Source organism: Chiloscyllium plagiosum, chromosome 1 (assembly GCF_004010195.1).
Source record: "Chiloscyllium plagiosum isolate BGI_BamShark_2017 chromosome 1, ASM401019v2, whole genome shotgun sequence".
Lineage (NCBI taxonomy): Eukaryota > Metazoa > Chordata > Chondrichthyes > Orectolobiformes > Hemiscylliidae > Chiloscyllium > Chiloscyllium plagiosum.
In genome coordinates, this window is record NC_057710.1 from 146,194,492 (window position 1) to 146,211,199 (window position 16,708).

The 16,708-nt window shown below is 41.6% G+C and overlaps 1 protein-coding gene across 4 annotated transcripts in view; it reads right to left on the reverse strand.

The window, feature by feature from the left end:
- naf1 (nuclear assembly factor 1 homolog (S. cerevisiae)) overlaps nt 1–16,708 on the reverse strand; it is a 234,940-nt gene that overhangs the window by 17,439 nt on the left and 200,793 nt on the right. For 3 of the 4 annotated variants that reach the window (XM_043698794.1, XM_043698775.1, XM_043698785.1), the window contains exon 7: nt 12,973–13,024. The exons of the other annotated variant lie outside the window; for it this stretch is intronic. In XM_043698794.1, the coding sequence (XP_043554729.1) occupies nt 12,973–13,024 (52 nt within the window). The remainder of the gene's footprint in view (nt 1–12,972; nt 13,025–16,708) is intronic. 4 annotated transcript variants of the gene reach the window in all.

Here is a 16,708-nt window from a genome sequence, read left to right on the forward strand (position 1 = left end):
AGTTCCACCCAAATAACTTCCCTGGATGTATTTCCGGGAATATCCTCCCTCAGCACAGCTGTAATGCTATCCCTTATCAAGAACGCCACTCCCCCTCCTCTCTTACCTCCCTTTCTATCCTTCCTGTAGCATTTGTATCCTGGAACATTGAGCTGCCAGTCATGCCCATCCCTGAGCCATGTTTCTGTAATTGCTATGATATCCCAGTCCCATGTTCCTAACCATGCCCTGGTTAGGAACATGGGACTGGGATATCACAGGTCACTTCTACCCCAAAAGAGATTCCAACAATGTTGGAAGATTTGAATGTTGAAGGTTAAGGGTGGGGTTTCAATCTAAACAGCTGCTTTATTAAATCGTCTCAAGCTTCATGAATGTTGGAGCTACAGTCTTCCAGGTGAACAGTGATTATTCCATTACACTCCTAAATAGATACAGGATAGTGACAGGTTTAGATGAGAAGCTGAGCCCTGAAAGTTAGAAAACTGGAGCAGGAATTATATCTTCAGGACCTGATCAGGTGTACCCTAGAACTCTGTGGGAAGCTAGAGAAGTGATTGTTAGACCTCTTGCTAAGATATATGTATCATCGATCGTCACAGGTAAGGTGCCGGAAGACTGGAAGTTAGCTAATGTGGTGCCACTGTTTAAGAAGGGTGGTAAGGACAAGCTATAGACTACAGACCAGTGAGCCTGGTAGTGGGCAAGTTGTTGAAGGGAATCCTGAGAGACAGGATGTATATGTATTTGGAAAGTCAAGGACTGATTAGGGATAGTCAACATGGCTTTGTGCGTGGGAAATCATGTCCCACAAAATTGATTGAGGTTTTTGAAGATGTAACAAAGAGGATTGATGAGGGCAGAGTGGTAGATGGACTTCAGTAAGGCGTTCGACAAGGTTCCCCATGGGAGACTGATTAGCAAGGTTAGATCTCATTGAATACAGGGAGAACTAGCTATTTGGATACATCACTGGCTCAAAGGTAGAAGACAGAGGGTGGTGGTGGAGGGTTGTTTTTCAGACTGGAGCCCTGTGACCAGTGGAGTGCCACAGGGATCGGTGCTGGGTCCTCTACTTTGTCATTTACATAAATGATTTGGATGCAAGCATAAGAGACCTTGGAGTGCAGGTTCATAGCTCCTTGAAAGTGGAGTCGCAGGTAGATAGGATAGTGAAGAAGGCGTTTGGTATGCTTTCCTTTATTGGTCAGAGAATTGAGTATAGGAGTTGGGAAGTCATGTTGCGGCTGTACAGGATGTTGGTTCAGCCACTGTTGGAATATTGCATGCCTTCCTATCGGAAAGATGTTGTGAAAGTTGAAAAAGTGTTGGAGGCTGAGGGGTGACCTTATAGAGGTTTACAAAATCATGAGGGGCATGGATAGGATAAATAGACAAAGTCTTTTCCCAGGATCGGGGAGTCCAGACTAGAGGGCATAGGTTTAGGGTGAGAGGATATAAAAGAGACCTAAGGGGCAACCTTTGCACATAGAGGGTGTTATGTGTATGGAATGAGCTGCCAGAGGAAGTGGTAGAGGCTGGTACAATTGCAACATTTAAGAGGCATTTGGATGGGTAAATGAATAGGAAGGGTTTGGAGGGATATGTGTTAAGTGCTGGCAGGTGGGACTAGATTGGGTTGAGATATATGGTCGGCATGTACGGGTTGGAACGAAGGGTCTGTTTCCATGCTGTACATCCCTATGACTCCACCAGCGTTTAACAAGTAAAAGACACCATGCAACAACGTATTAGGTCTCTTCAACAGCATTTCCTAAATCTGTCAGTATTATCACCTCAAAAGACAGAGATACTTTAAAGAGTTGGATAGAGCTCTCAAGGATAGCAGAATGAAGGGCTATGGAGATAAGGCAGGAACAGGATGCTGATTGAGGATGATCAGCCATGACCATAATGAATGGTGGTGCAGGCTTGAAGGGCAGAATGGCCTACTCCTGCACCTATTGTCTATTTAAAAGATCACCATCTGCAAATTCCCCTCCAAGCCAAACAACACGCTGTCTTTATTCTGGATTGCTGTTTCTCACTGGTTCAAAATCCTGGAGAACTCTTCATAACACCACTTCTGGTACCTGCACGATAGAGACTACAGCTGTTCAAGAAAGCAGCTTCCCACCTTGTTCATCGCAATTTAGGAATGCGCAACAAATGCTGGCCTAGCCACTGACATCCAGATCCTGTGAAAGAATTTTAAAAAAACCTCCATCTCCCCTCAACATTCATTCATCCAAGGAGAACAATGCCAGATTCTCCAATTTACTATTCTAACTAAAACCCCCTGTCCTGAGGACTATCTTGGTAAATTGCTTTTGCACCATTTCAAGGGCCTTTACATCTTCCCTGAAATGTGGACACCAGAACAGCATGCAAAATTTTAATCAGGCCCTAACTAGAGCTTTATTGGTGTTCAGCATTATTTATTTTTTTTTGTACACAATTTCATTATTTATGAGCATCCCTCAAACTTCTTTTTCCACCTGAAAGCCATAATCTCCCCAAAAAAATATCCAAATGGACTTTCCAGCCCAGTCTTCCACACCATTGGGCAAACTCAGTCAGCATTTAAAAAGGCAGCAGGACAAGATTCCAGGATTTTCAGAGCCAATCCTAGCACCGTCAATATTCACTGGCATAGGATAACGGTGAAGGTTGCAAATTCACACCCTGGCCACCCAACCTGACCAGTTTGATTGCTATGAAATGCATTGCATAACCATCCCCCAAACTCGGTGGAGTCCAGACAGCTCAAGGATTCAGCATTTATAGCCCCTCAGAGGAGGCATGAACCAGTGTTGAAGTGGTAACCTTTTTAAAAGTCTATTTAAAATGTCTTATCCATACTCAGTCCACGGTCCCTATCCCTCCTCCATACCTCCACGCTCTCTTTCAATTAGCCATATAATAGCAAAAGTGAGGACTGCAGATGCTGGAGGTTAGAGTCAAGAGTGTGGTGCTGGAAAAGCACAGGTCAGACAGCATCCGAGCAGGAAAATTAACATTTCGGGCAAAAGCCTGATGAAGGGCTTTTGCCCGAAACGTCGATTTTCCTGCTCCTCGGATGCTGCCTGACCTGCTGTGCTTTTCCAGCACCAATGGTAAGACTTCAAAATATTCATTCAAACGGCAGTCATTTGGATTCTGCTTGTGCACTATCCCCTACTCAGTCTCCAATTTTGTCAGCACCATTTGTAACACCACCCCATCCCTACCACTAGAATCATTAAACACTCCTGAGAGGATTGTCCCCTTTTCTTTGCCTGAGTGATGGTCATTCTATCTAACTATGTTCTTTCCTGACCAGGTGTTTTGAAGAATGTGTTATAAATCCCACCTATCAATAACCATTTCGATGCATCCGGTAGAGACGCTCATTAACTATCTTCAAAAATCCAACTCAATTTATCTTGGGACTAGATGGAAAGTTTAAAGAATACTAGTTTCAACGCAGTATTTTTAATATTCTTTGAGGCCTTTGGAAACTCTAAGCTATCTACTTTTAACATGTCTTCAAATGTAAACACCTTATATCATTATTCCAGTAAAACAATCTGCATCCCCTTTAATCTCCAACAAACTGTCAGGCTTGCTGTCAGGAAGACCTCAGTACAAATCACAACCTTCATTTTATCTTGAGGCAACAGCACAATCTTAAATATAACAATCCCATAAAACTAAATTTGAAGAATACAACAAAATGACCAGACAGACAAGGGTAAAACCATACGCTCACTCACTATACATAATAATGCCAAGGCATTGTATGCCACAGGCCAAGTGCAGGCAAGTGGGATTAGTATAGTTTGGTGTTTGTTGGTCAGTACAGACATGGTGGGCCAACAGGCCTGTTTCTATGACATTATACTTAAATCATCATTTTTTTCTTAAACCTCAGTTTCTGGATTATTTACATCATGCACAGTTAAGTACTGTTTAATTAGTTTTCACGTCTCATGAAAACACAGAAACAAATGACAAAGATGAGGACAAGTGAGTATAATTCAAAAGAGTACTTCTTAAGCTAAAGGCCTTTACAGACGAGTTGTGCGCAGTTGATCAAAGTTGGTGAGAAGATTTGTAGCTCAGGTGCTTGTTGTTGTGGTTCTGTTCGCCGAGCTGGGAATTTGTGTTGCAGACGTTTCGTCCCCTGTCTAGGTGACATCCTCAGTGCTTGGGAGCCTCCTGTGAAGCGCTTCTGTGATCTTTCCTCCGGCATTTATAGTGGTTTGAATCTGCCGCTTCCGGTTGTCAGTTCCAGCCGTTCGTTGCATGGGTCAGTATATTGGGTCCAGGTCGATGTGCTTATTGATTGAATCTGTGGATGAGTGCCATGCCCCTAGGAATTCCCTGGCTGTTCCCGGTTTGGCTTTTCCTATAATAGTAGTGTTGTCCCAATCGAATTCATGTTGCTTGTCATCTGCATGTCTGGCTACTAAGGATAGCTGGTCGTGTCGTTTCGTGGCTAGTTGGTGTTCATGGATGCAGATCGTTAGCTGTCTTCCTGTTTGTCCTATGTAGTGTTTTGTGCAGTCCTTACATGGGATTTTGTACACTATGTTGGTTTTGTTCATGCTGGGTATCGGGTCCTTTGTCCTGGTGAGTTGTTGCCTGAGAGTGCCTGTTGGTTTGTGTGCTGTTATGAGTCCTAGTGGTCGCAGTAGTCTGGCTATCAGTTCGGAAATGCTCTTGATGTATGGTAGTGTGGCTAGTCCTTTGGTTTGCGGCATGTCCTCGTTCCGTTGTCTTTCCCTTAGGCATCTGTTGACGAAATTGCGCGGGTATCCGTTTTTGGCGAATACATTGTATAGGTGTTCTTCTTCCTCTTTTTGCAGTTCTGGTGTACTGCAAAAAGCACAGCAGGTCAAGCAACATCAGAGAAGGTGAGTCAACGTTCCAGGTTGGAACCCGTCATCGGGACTGGGAGGGGCGAAAGGGTCAGTGAAACAAATAGAGGAAGTGTGTGGGAGTGGGGGGAAGGTGGGTGGGATGGAAATAGGTGGATGCGGCTGTGATTGGTCAGTGGGATGGGTGGAATGGATAGGTGGGAAGGACGACAGACAGGGGCAGGTTAAGGAAGTAGGGAGGAGATGGACGGCTGGCTCAGGGATGAGGTGGGAGTAGGGAGATTTGGAGATGAATTCTATGTTAAGGCCATATGGCTGTAAGCTCCCAAAGTGGACGATGAGGTGTTCTTCCTCCAGTTTGCACGTGGCCTTGGAGGTGGTCCACTCCCTCGGCATGTTGACAAGGGAGTTGAAATGGATGGCGACCGGAAGGTGGAGGTGATTGGAGCATACTAGATGAAGCAGCTAATACAGAGGAACTTCGATTATCCAAATACCAATTATCCAATTAGAGTCATAGAGATGCACAGCATGGAAACAGACCCTTCGGTCCAACTTGTCCATGCTGACCAGATATCCTAAATTAATCTAATCCCATTTGTCAGCACTTGGCCCATATCCCTCTAAACCCTTCCTATTCATATACCCATCCAAATGCCTTATAAATGTTGTGATTGTATCAGCCTCCACCACTTCCTCTGGCAGCTCAATCCATACGTGCACTACCCTCTGCATGAAAAGGTTGCCCCTTAGGACCCTTTCAAATCTTTCTCCTCTCACCCTAAACCTATACCATCTAGTTCTGGACTCTCCTATCTCAGGGAAAAGATCATACTTATTTACCTTATCCATGCCCCTCATGATTTTATAAACCTCAAGAAGATCACCCCTCAACCACGGACACTCCAGGGAAAACAGCCCCATCCTATTCAGCATCTCCCTATTGTTCAAATATTTCAACCTTGATAACATCCTTGTAAATCTTTTCTGAACTCTTTCAAGTTTCACAACATCCTCCCTATAGGAGGGAGACTAGAATTGGGCGGCACAGTGGCACAGTGGTTAGCACTGCTGCCTCAGCGCCAGAGACCCGGGTTCAATTCCCACCTCAGGCGACTGACTGTGTGGAGTTTGCATGTTCTCCCCGTGTCTGCGTGGGTTTCCTCCAGGTGCTCCGGTTTCCTCCCACAGTCCAAAGATGTGCAGGTTAGGTGAATTGGCCATGCTAAATTGCCCGTAGTGTTAGGTAAGGGGTAAATGTAGGGGTATGGGTGGGTTGCGCTTCGGAGGGTCGGTGTGGACTTGTTGGGCCCAAGGACCTGTTTCCACACTGTAATGTAATCTAATCTAAAAAATCTAATTGCCACAATATTCCAAAGGTGGCCTAACCAATGTCCTGTATAGCTGCAACCTGACCTCCCAACTCCTGTATTCAGTGCTCTGAAGGAAAACATACTAAACACCTCCTTCACTATCCTACTGACTTGTGACTACACTTCCAAGGAACTATGAACCTGCACTCCAAGGTCTCTTTGTTCAGCAACACTCCCTAGGACCTTACCATTAAGTGTCCTGCCCTGATCTGTCTTTCCAAAATGCAGCACTTCACATTTATCTGAACTAAATTCCATCTGCCATTCCTTGACCTATTAGCCCCCATTGTACTCTGAGGTAACCTTCTTCGCTGTCTACTACATCTCCAATTTTGGGGTCATCTGCAAACTTACTAACTATACCTCTTATGTTCACATCCATACCATTTATATAAATGACAAAAAGCAGTGGACCCAAAACCAATCCTTGTGGAACACCACTGGTCACAGGCCTTCAGTCTGAAAAGCAACCCTCCTACCACCCCCTGTCTACTACCTTCTGTAAGCAAATGGCTCATTCTCATCCAAATGAGATCACCAACACAGGAAATTACATCACCAACCCAAGGAAACCTAAACACATAAATAGAAAGTGGGACATAACACCAGCGCTTCACCGGAAGCTCACTGATGATGTGACCTAGTATGATCATGAAAAGTCTGAAAATGAACCTTCCAGCTCAATGAGCAAACTTACATCCAGCTCGTTCTCCCTATATTCCATGAGATCTGATGTGGAGAGCTAGTTCTTCCAAATAAACCTGTTGGACTATAACCAGGTGTTATGTGATTTTTAACTTTGTCCATGGGATCTAACTTTGCTAACTAGTCTACTGTGAGGAACCTTGTTGAATGCCATACTGAAGTCCATATAGATGATGGCCACCGCTCTGCCGCCATAAATCCTCTTGGTTACTTCTTCAAAAAACTCAATTAAGTTCATGAGACATGATTTCTCATGCATAAAGCCATGTTGGCTATCCTTAATCAGATGAAGGGCTTTTGCCCGAAACGTCGATTTTGCTGAAGCTCCTCGGATGCTGCCTGAACTGCTGTGCTCTTCCAGCACCATTGATCCAGAATCTGGTATCCAGCATCTGCAGTCTTTGTTTTTACTTATCCTTAATCAGTCCTTGCCTTTCCAAATACATGTAAAACCTGTCCCTCAGGATTCCCTCCAATAACTTGCCCACCACCAATGTCATTGTAGAAGACAGAGGCTAATTACAAAGGAGTATTTTTCTGACTGGAGGCCTGTGACCAGCGGTGTTTCTTTTTTACAGAGATCAGTGCTGGCACCTTTGTTTGCAATATATATGTAAATGACGTGGATAAAAACAGAGTGTTTGATAAGTAAGTTTGCAGATGACACAAAAGTTAATGAGGTCGTGGATAGTGAGGAAGTTTGTAAAGGCATATAGCAGTAGGGTGTTGGCCCAGGGGGAGCTAGGAGGAGGTATCTCAGAGCTGGCGCGCAGCCTGTGCATTGTAGAGGATGGCATGCCAGACTGCAAAAGCACCACCCTTCCACAGGGACTGATATCCCAGCAGCATAAAGTGAAGTTTGATGCAAAGTAGATATTTAAAAAATTTGTCACATCACAGCAATCAAATGCAAATTTGTTTTAGGATACATGCAGCAGTCCTAAACATTCATGAGTTCTAATTCTCAATTAGTTCAAAAGATCCTTATTATTATCACAATTATCTATAATCTTGTTCTCCAGTGTTGTTTCTGCTGCTGACAGCATCTTTGTTGGATAACATACTTAGAACTTGCTCTCCTGAGTGTTATTTTCCTAAAATCTGTAAAATGATTTCTGTTTTAAACTCAACTTCTTCCAGAGTGAAGATGGCTACTGGCTTGGGAACCAGTCAAACAACATTGAAGCCTTTATAGAAAGACTGTAATGTCTAACTTTTCAGCTTTAGTTCTTATTTTCCTAACTTATACTATTAACACCTGCAATGTAGTGTAACCTTTCATTTTCTCTATTTTTTGAACCTAAGATCTATATCTAAATATGCACCATGTGTTGGCCACACTATACACATTTCACTGTACTGCTGAACTTTTGTAAATTGAGTACATGTAACAATAAAGCAAATTTACTTTCTAACTTGCTTACAGAATCTGTTCCTTAATTTTGCTCATTTTCAACCATGTATTCCTCTTTTGATGATAGCTGATGCAAGTATTTTTTTCATGCAAGAGGTTTGACTTTATATAGATTAAGTTATGAATGAAAGCTATTAGACTAATGAGACAATAATTTTTCTGCTCTGGTCTCCATTAATCTAGAAATCACAAGGTGATCTCAAAATAAATTATTTTGTATTTGAAAAGTGATGGCTGTTGTTTGATACTGCTGCAACAAAATGCACAGTATTTATTCTTGTCTTCTGGGTAGCTAGTATTGCTGCCTCACAGCACCAGGGACTCAGCCTTGATTCCAGCCTTGGCTGACTGACTGTGTAGTGTACACAAGCCTGGTTCTCCCTATGTCTGCTTAGGTTTTCTCCCACAGTCCAAAGATGTGCAGGTTAGGTGGAGAGGCAATGGTAAATGTGGGGTTATGGGGATAGGGTGGGGGATCTAGGTCGGAAGGCCTGCTCTTCAGAAGGTCGATGCAGACTCGATGGGCCAAATGACATCTTTCCATACTGTCGGGATTCTATGGTAATTTCTCTGCCTCATCGATTTTCTATACAGTCAATCTTGGATTTATTTTAGCCAAAAAATAAACTATATTTATAAATGAAAAATAATTTAATATTTAACTTGCTTGACCAGGGAGGGCTAGTAGAGGTATTGCATTGATTCACCATTAGATCCAGAATAAAATACATTAATTCTATTAAGTAGACAGGCATGGATGTTGACGAATATAATGGTTAGGTGTCATTGTCTTTCATGAAAACTTCTCTGTATGTCAAAAGGTGTTTTTTTTTGCAACTGAATAAGTGAGAAAAGGTTGGCTCTCTCTCAGCCAACGTGAAGCGCAAATGCATTAGGAAGAACAGTTACTATTAAGAGCAGACACAATGGACCATTTTTAAACAAGTACTAATTAATTCATCACAACAAACATTCCAGGTATAATACCTGGAAATCTATTAGTCATAGTGTAGCCCCGAGATAATTAAAATTACTTGGACTGATAATGGGATGGGGGGAAAAAACAGATCAAAACATAGAGTGAATTAGATAAAATAATTAAGTTGGGGTGGAGTAATTTACTGCAGACCAGCCAGATAGTAATACAGAAGATAAAAGTAACCAATTCCACGCACATCTCTGAAATGGTCATGCAGTGATAGAGCTTAAAAAAACCCTAGAAGTCCAAGGAAGATCCAAGGTTAAACAAATAACAGCCTCAAGCATTTGGTAGTACAGAACCAGCAATTTGATGACTCCTTGCTCAGGGCATTGCCTTGACCAATCAGAATCAACCTGCCTGATCTGACATCTAAACAAATCTTAGCAGGAAACTGTTAATCAGCATTATTGGTGCATACTCCCAATTAGCCCTTCTACTAATCAAAGACCACTTGCGAATGAATTAGCACACTCCTCTCAGAGTAAAAATGTTGGTTTAACACTTTATTGTTATTCTTGTGAATTGGCCTGATGAGCACAAGCTTTGATAAAATGTCTTTTTTCTTCAGCAATTACTGGTAAAATCGGTCAGTATTAAACAAAAAGGTCAAACTGTAGACTATGTATTAGAGTATTCAAATCTTATTGTTATCTGGTCAAATCTTGACGACAGCATTGTGCCCTTGTAGCCAAACACATAAGAGTCCTGAACAATGCTGGAACCAGTGTTTTTGTGAACTGCAAATTAGGGAAGTAGGGATGGCTTCAAATTAAATAGTAGCGGGAAGGGACTATATCATGGAATGATACAGTATGTCAAAGTGTAGAAATGACGTAGAAGAGGAAATTAGTAATATGGAAAACAATTGAGAGAGAATGGTAGGAAAAGACAGATGGTAAAAATCTGAGGAGGTACCAGAAACCTCAAATTCACCACCGTCTTAGCTAGGCATCCAACTTGGCCAGCAACCACCCACACCGTCTATCCACAGAGGGTGGCATTAGCAAAGCATCAGGAAACTTGCTTTTAATGGAGTTCAGCACTTCAGTACTGTTCTTTGGAGCTTTTGACACCTTATGTTTCAATGCCACTGCCAGGGAGCTGTGTGCACGGAGGTAGGCACCCATCTCATGCAAGGTGCCACATCAGGTCTCTGCTTGCTTTCTCAGCACTCACATACTTTGTGTCTACTTCAATATTCACATCTCTGCCTTGTCTTTTCATGCACAGATAGCTTGTCATGCTTGGCAGCAAGAGACTGTGATCAGGAGGTTGGTCTTTTACCAGACAGGAAAGGTGGTGAGCTGTTCTGAGTGATCAAGTAGGAATCACAGAAGTCAGGAGGGGTGAGCTGTTTAGGAAAGGGGTGGGTGAGAGTCATGCATGGGAGATGATATTTATAATATTGAGAGTGGAAAACTATGAGCCTTGGTAGAAGGTGAATACAATGGCCGATTTAAATGGAGCACAAGATAGCAGACAAAAGGTGATGGCACATACTCTTGCAGAATTCAGAAGGTCATTAGCCTTCTTGTGGCATTGCTATGCAGTCCTCCTGACAATGGACACTATACTGTATATGTAGCTGCTCTATACTAGGCTGGCAGTGCTTGTCATGATACGCAGCAAGTTTAAGAATGGCACTGATAGCATGGAAAGTCCTAGGATCAGCAAATAATTTCCCAGTGAGCATAAAATAGCATGAGAATGGCATTATGGGGCATACTTAGCGAGATGAGCCTCAGAAAATTGTAAGAACTAACTTGCTACAGGTCCTGGTGGGAAACCCTCCATGTCATTCTCTGAAACTGATACTTACCTAGCACAGATTTGATTTTGGCAGAGATGAGGAATAATAAGGCATAGAAGTCATGAGTTGTCTAGAGGCCCCCTAAAAGTAACCATAATGTAGGACAAAATATACAAGAAGAAATCGTGTACTTGTGACGAGGGGTCAGCAATAATCATATGTAACTTTAATCTACATATAGTAGACTGATAGTACCAGCCTGGATGAGGAGTTCATAGAACGCTTTGGCCATGATTTCGTAGAGCAGCTAACTCCTGGAAACAAGCAGCAAGCAGATTATTTTGAAAATGGCACTACATAAGGTGATTGGACAAATTGGTGACCTCACAATAAAAGGCTCACAACTAGCAGCAACCACAATATGACTGAACTTAGCATCTAGTTTGAAAGGGAGAAAACTAGATTTAAAACTAATATCTGTGTATGACGGTAAGCCTTCTGAAATGGCATGGCACTCTAGGTAAGATTCAGTGGCAGATTTATATGGGCTCGTACAGAATACACCAAAGCAAATTCCTATTATAATGAAAAATTCTAAAGAGAGGACCCAACAACCATGGTTAACTAAAGCAGTTTAGATGATGATCAAAACTTAAGGGAAAAAAATCTTAAATGTGAAATGATGATTGACAGGTCAGATGATTGATTAGTATATAAAAGGCAGCAGACCAAAAGGTTAATCAAGAGGAATAATTCAGAGTATCAGAAAATGTTAGCTAGATGTGTAAAAACGGAGCATGGTGCAACTGTAATCACTAGGAAGCAGTATTAAATAAATTGCTGGAACTGCGGGCTGTCAAGTTCTTGAGTACAGGTGGACTTCATTCTAGGTGGCTAATGAGGTAGAAGATTCAATGGTGTTGATTCTCCAAATGTTCCTAAAATCATAAAAGGTTCTATCAAATTATAAAGCAGCAAATACAACCTCTCTATTCAAGGGGAGGGAGTGAGACAGAAATAAAGCTGAAAAACAGAAACTAGCTAGTCAAAATGACAAGAGCATAAGATGTAGGAGCAGAAATAGATAATTTGGCCCATCAAGTCTGCTTGCCGTTCAATTAGATCACGGTCGATCTGTTAACCTTCAACTCCACTTTCCTGCTTTCTCCCCCATAATCCTCGACTCCCATATTGACTGAAAATCCGTCTATCTCAGCCTTGAATATACTGATCAAGCCAACATCAGGAAGAATTTAAGAAGATATTTCGCAGTAGTGAGAAGAACTTAGGACAGTAGAAAAACGTAACTGGGATTACTTGTTCTCAGCAATGCAACTTGCCTTTCGGCAACTCATAACTTCTATGCGTTACTATTCCTCATCCCTGCCAAAATCAAATCTGTGGTAGGTAAGTATCAGTTTCAGAGAATGACATGGAGGGTTTCCCACCATGACCAGTAGCAAGTTAGTTCTTAAAATTTTCTGAGGCTCATCTCGCTAATATAATTTATATTATAAATTCTTAGATTTTACCAAAAGGCACTCATTTTAGATTAAAATCTCAATTAGAGTTTGGTCAGACTGTAAGAGAACAAAATACATTCATTCTCCATGTCGTTGTCTTACTTATTGCTTTAAAGCAAATACTTAAACAGAACTACATAAACCAGATAAAAGTAGCCAATCTATTCTAGATGGTGAACTTCTCCTCTGAATTGACCCATCTGAATTGACAAATCTGCACAACTTACAAAGAATACAATGTATGTGAAGGTTTATATGTCGTAATTTCTGTCTTTACTGTAAATCATACAGCATACCCACTGAGATGGAAGAAAACATTGCTCTGCGAACAAGGAAGAAAACAATCAACTGGAATAAACTCACTTCAGCTGGTGGCTCCTGGTCATTTCTCCAAGATGCATCAGAACCTTTCTCACTGTTTGAAAGGAAAGTTAACATTTTGTTACTAAAATAAACTCTAATTTAACCCATTTTGTACCCTCACCCAAAATTAAAGATGAAATTAAGAGAAAGATTTTACTGAGAGTTGTTATCATGCTCTATTGTCTGTCGTAAAAGATGGCTGAAGCAAAAGTCCACAAATACCTCTAAAGGGAAACCAGGGAAGTGTCTCAAAGAAGGGAACAGTTCAGGACAAAACAGAAAGAGGTAGTGTTAACATGCCAAAAGGACATGGTTCTACAATGGCCCTGTTTATAATTAAACTCTTTCAAAGACAAATTAAACACATTAATTCTAAATCAGATACATCATAGATTATGGAACATATTCAACTGCAGCTTTGCTTTGAACAAACAAACCGCTTGTAAAGTCACCAAAGTCCCACATTACCACAGGGATACTCTCTTATTAGAGCGAGACGACTGGCAGTGGTTTAACTGCAAGGGTCACCATGCATCGGGGAGGGGAGGGGATGGGATGGGCTGGGAAGAAATGTCCTTCACGGTAGCTTCAGTCAATGTGGGAACTGAACCCATGCTGTTGACATCATTCCACATCGCATGCAAGCCATCCAGCCAACAGAGGTAATCTTTATTGTAGTAAAAAAAATTTGGACAAAATTTCAAGTTGTGTTTGCATTAAGCACACTTTGAATATAAATCTGCAGAATAAAAAGAGAAACTATAATTTCACAAGAAAGACAAGATTTGTATAGATACTTTATTTCTGAGCAAATTGCACTAATCATAGAATATAGGACAGAGTATTCTGCTGCATATCAAGCAGGTTCATGAAACTCTTTAAAAAAAACCCAAAGATGTTGGATAAACTCTGCAGATCTGGCAGCATCCATGCAGACAAAGCAGAGTTAACGTTTCAGTTCCAGTGACCCTTCTTTAGAGTGCAATTGCTGCCAGACCTGCTGTGTTTTTCCAGCAATCTCAGCTTTTGCTGCTGCTGCTTATGGAACTCTTTACTCCATGGTATTACTTCACAAAGATGATGGGAAAAACACTTACTTTAGCTTCAATAACAGTGGTTATAATCAACCAGTCTACTTTCCAATACTAATCTCAAATGGCTCAAAATCTTTCCTCACCCCAACTCTCCAAGTGCTCTCAAGATAGCTCAAGGGCTACTCTGACTTTTGGGGGCTACTTATTTAATTTCAAACTCCTTACTTCAGTGATTACTTACCAACAATACTTATTTGTATTTTTATGGATATTTATTTACATGCATGTAAAAAATATATGTATTTACTCATACACTGGATAAGGGTGTCACCGGCTAGGTCTGCATTTATTGCCCGTTCCAGACTGGCAACTACATTGCTGTGGGTCTGGAGTCACATGTAGGCTAGACCAGGTAAGGAAGGCAATTTCCTTCCCTAAAGGACACTAGTAAATCAGATGGGTTCTTCCAACAGTCGACAATTAAGGTCATTAGATCCTTAATTTCAGATTTTTATTGGATTAAAATTCTACCATTTGCCATGGCATGATTTGAACCCGCATCCTCAAAACATTACCTGGGCCTCTAGATTAACAATCCAGTGATAAAATCTCAAGGCCACCCATCTCCCCTCAATAAATAGTGTGGGTTTGGATACACATGGAGCAGATGTGGAATAATTCACCAGTATTCTTAATAACCATCACTGTTCCATTAAAGTTAAAGCAACAACACGCAAGGAAAATATTAATTTTCTAGACAGTTTTAATTGGCACAAGATGATAGGGATACTTTTTAAAATAATAATAAAACTGACACACCCTTTCATCCTTTTCTGTTCCCCTCTCTTCCCTTTGCGGCTCCGATAATCTACACTGGTTTTCTCACTGTCGTCAGCTGCCATCTGGAAATCAAAATTAGATGCCAACTGCTACCTTTCTTGTTCCTTAGAATCCCTACAGTGTGGAAACAGGCCCTTTGGCCCAGCAGGTCCACACTGACCCCCTGAAGAGTATCCCACCCAGACCCATTCCTTTATTTCTCTACATTCCCCGACTAATGCACCAAACACTATGGGAAATTTAGTATGGCCAATCCACCTAACCTGCAAATCTTTGGATTGTGGGAGGAAACTGGAGCACCTGGAGGAAACCCACACATACACGGAGAGAATGAGCAAACTCCACACAGACAGTTGCCCGAGGCTGGAATTGAACCCGGGTCCCTGTGAGACTGCAGTGCTGACCTATGCTCACTTATTTTAGTCTTGCTGACTACTGCCACTCACCTCATTCCTCTAATCATGATCCTATTAACAGCAAGCACAGGAGACAATTAGCTTTGTGATAGGAGGAGCAGTTCCTCACCATTTCCTTCCAATCTGTTTATGGGCACAATGTTTCTCTCATTAGTGACCTACCACCCTCAACCACCTTGAAACACTGCTTTCTACAGGTGTCGTTCACCAATACGTTTTCTTTTCTTCATAAGGATCACATTTCTTTAACTTGGAGAGACTAGCACCCTGGCAGCAAAACTTTCGAAACCCAATAAAAACAACTGCAGTAATAATTCTGAAATTTGTAGTGTAAACAAATGCAACCATTGCATTTTGTCAGCCTTGAACCAAATAAGCAGCTTCACACTGCCCAAACCTCTCTGTTACATGAGTGTCAGTCATGGGCCAACTGATTGCCTCCAAGTCAGAAGGTTGAGAGTTCAAGTGGCACAACGAGCATCAATATCAAGTTAACATCCCCAGTCCAATCTGAAGAAGAGTTGCACTGACAAAGGTGCTACCTTTTGAATGAGATACTACACCAATGTCTTGTTTGGTGTCTGACATAAACAGTTAAAAAAATACACATGGCAATGTTACGAAGGGGCTGTAATTATTTTGCAGCATCCCTAAGGGAGAACATTACCTAGATCTACGGAGATGCAGTGTCAGACTTTTCAAAGTGAAGGATGTTTTAATTGCAGCACTGCTTTCTGTTGCTGAATTATGCATTTTTTTGCAAGCATGTGTTCTCATTACAACAAAACCATTTAAACACAGCCATCAACTGTAGGTTCTTGTATTGGTTAAAATAGAAGTGTTTATTTCCATAGCAACCAATCAGCCTTGGTGAGATTGATACAGTACTGGAAATCAAAATTAGATGTTGTAAACTGAGAATTTACCGTTGGTGTAAATCAATAAAATATTTAAGAAAAAAATAAGCACCCAACATGCGGGCTAAAATCATGACCCAAGGGTGCGAGACTCTTAATGTACCTCATCTCACAAGATAGATGGCAGACACCATTTACCAATTGCAGTAACTGGGCATATAGAGCACTAAAGTATAACCATCCTCATCCTTTCTTCCTAGCATTCTTGGCATTATGTGACTGATTTCAGTTAACAGTTTTGCAAAAGCCACAGTGAAAAATGAGAGTGGAGGTATAGTCTACTGCGTCAGTTCATAGAACATAGAACATAGAAGAATACAGCGCAGTACAGGCCCTTTGGCCCTCGATGTTGCGCCGATCCAAGCCCACCTAACCTATACTAACCCACTATCCTCCATATACCTATCCAATGCCCGCTTAAATGCCCATAAAGAGGGAGAGTCCACCACTGCTACTGGCAGGGCATTCCATGAACTTTAGACTCGCTGAGTGAAGAACCTACCCCTAACTTCAGTCCTATATCAACCCC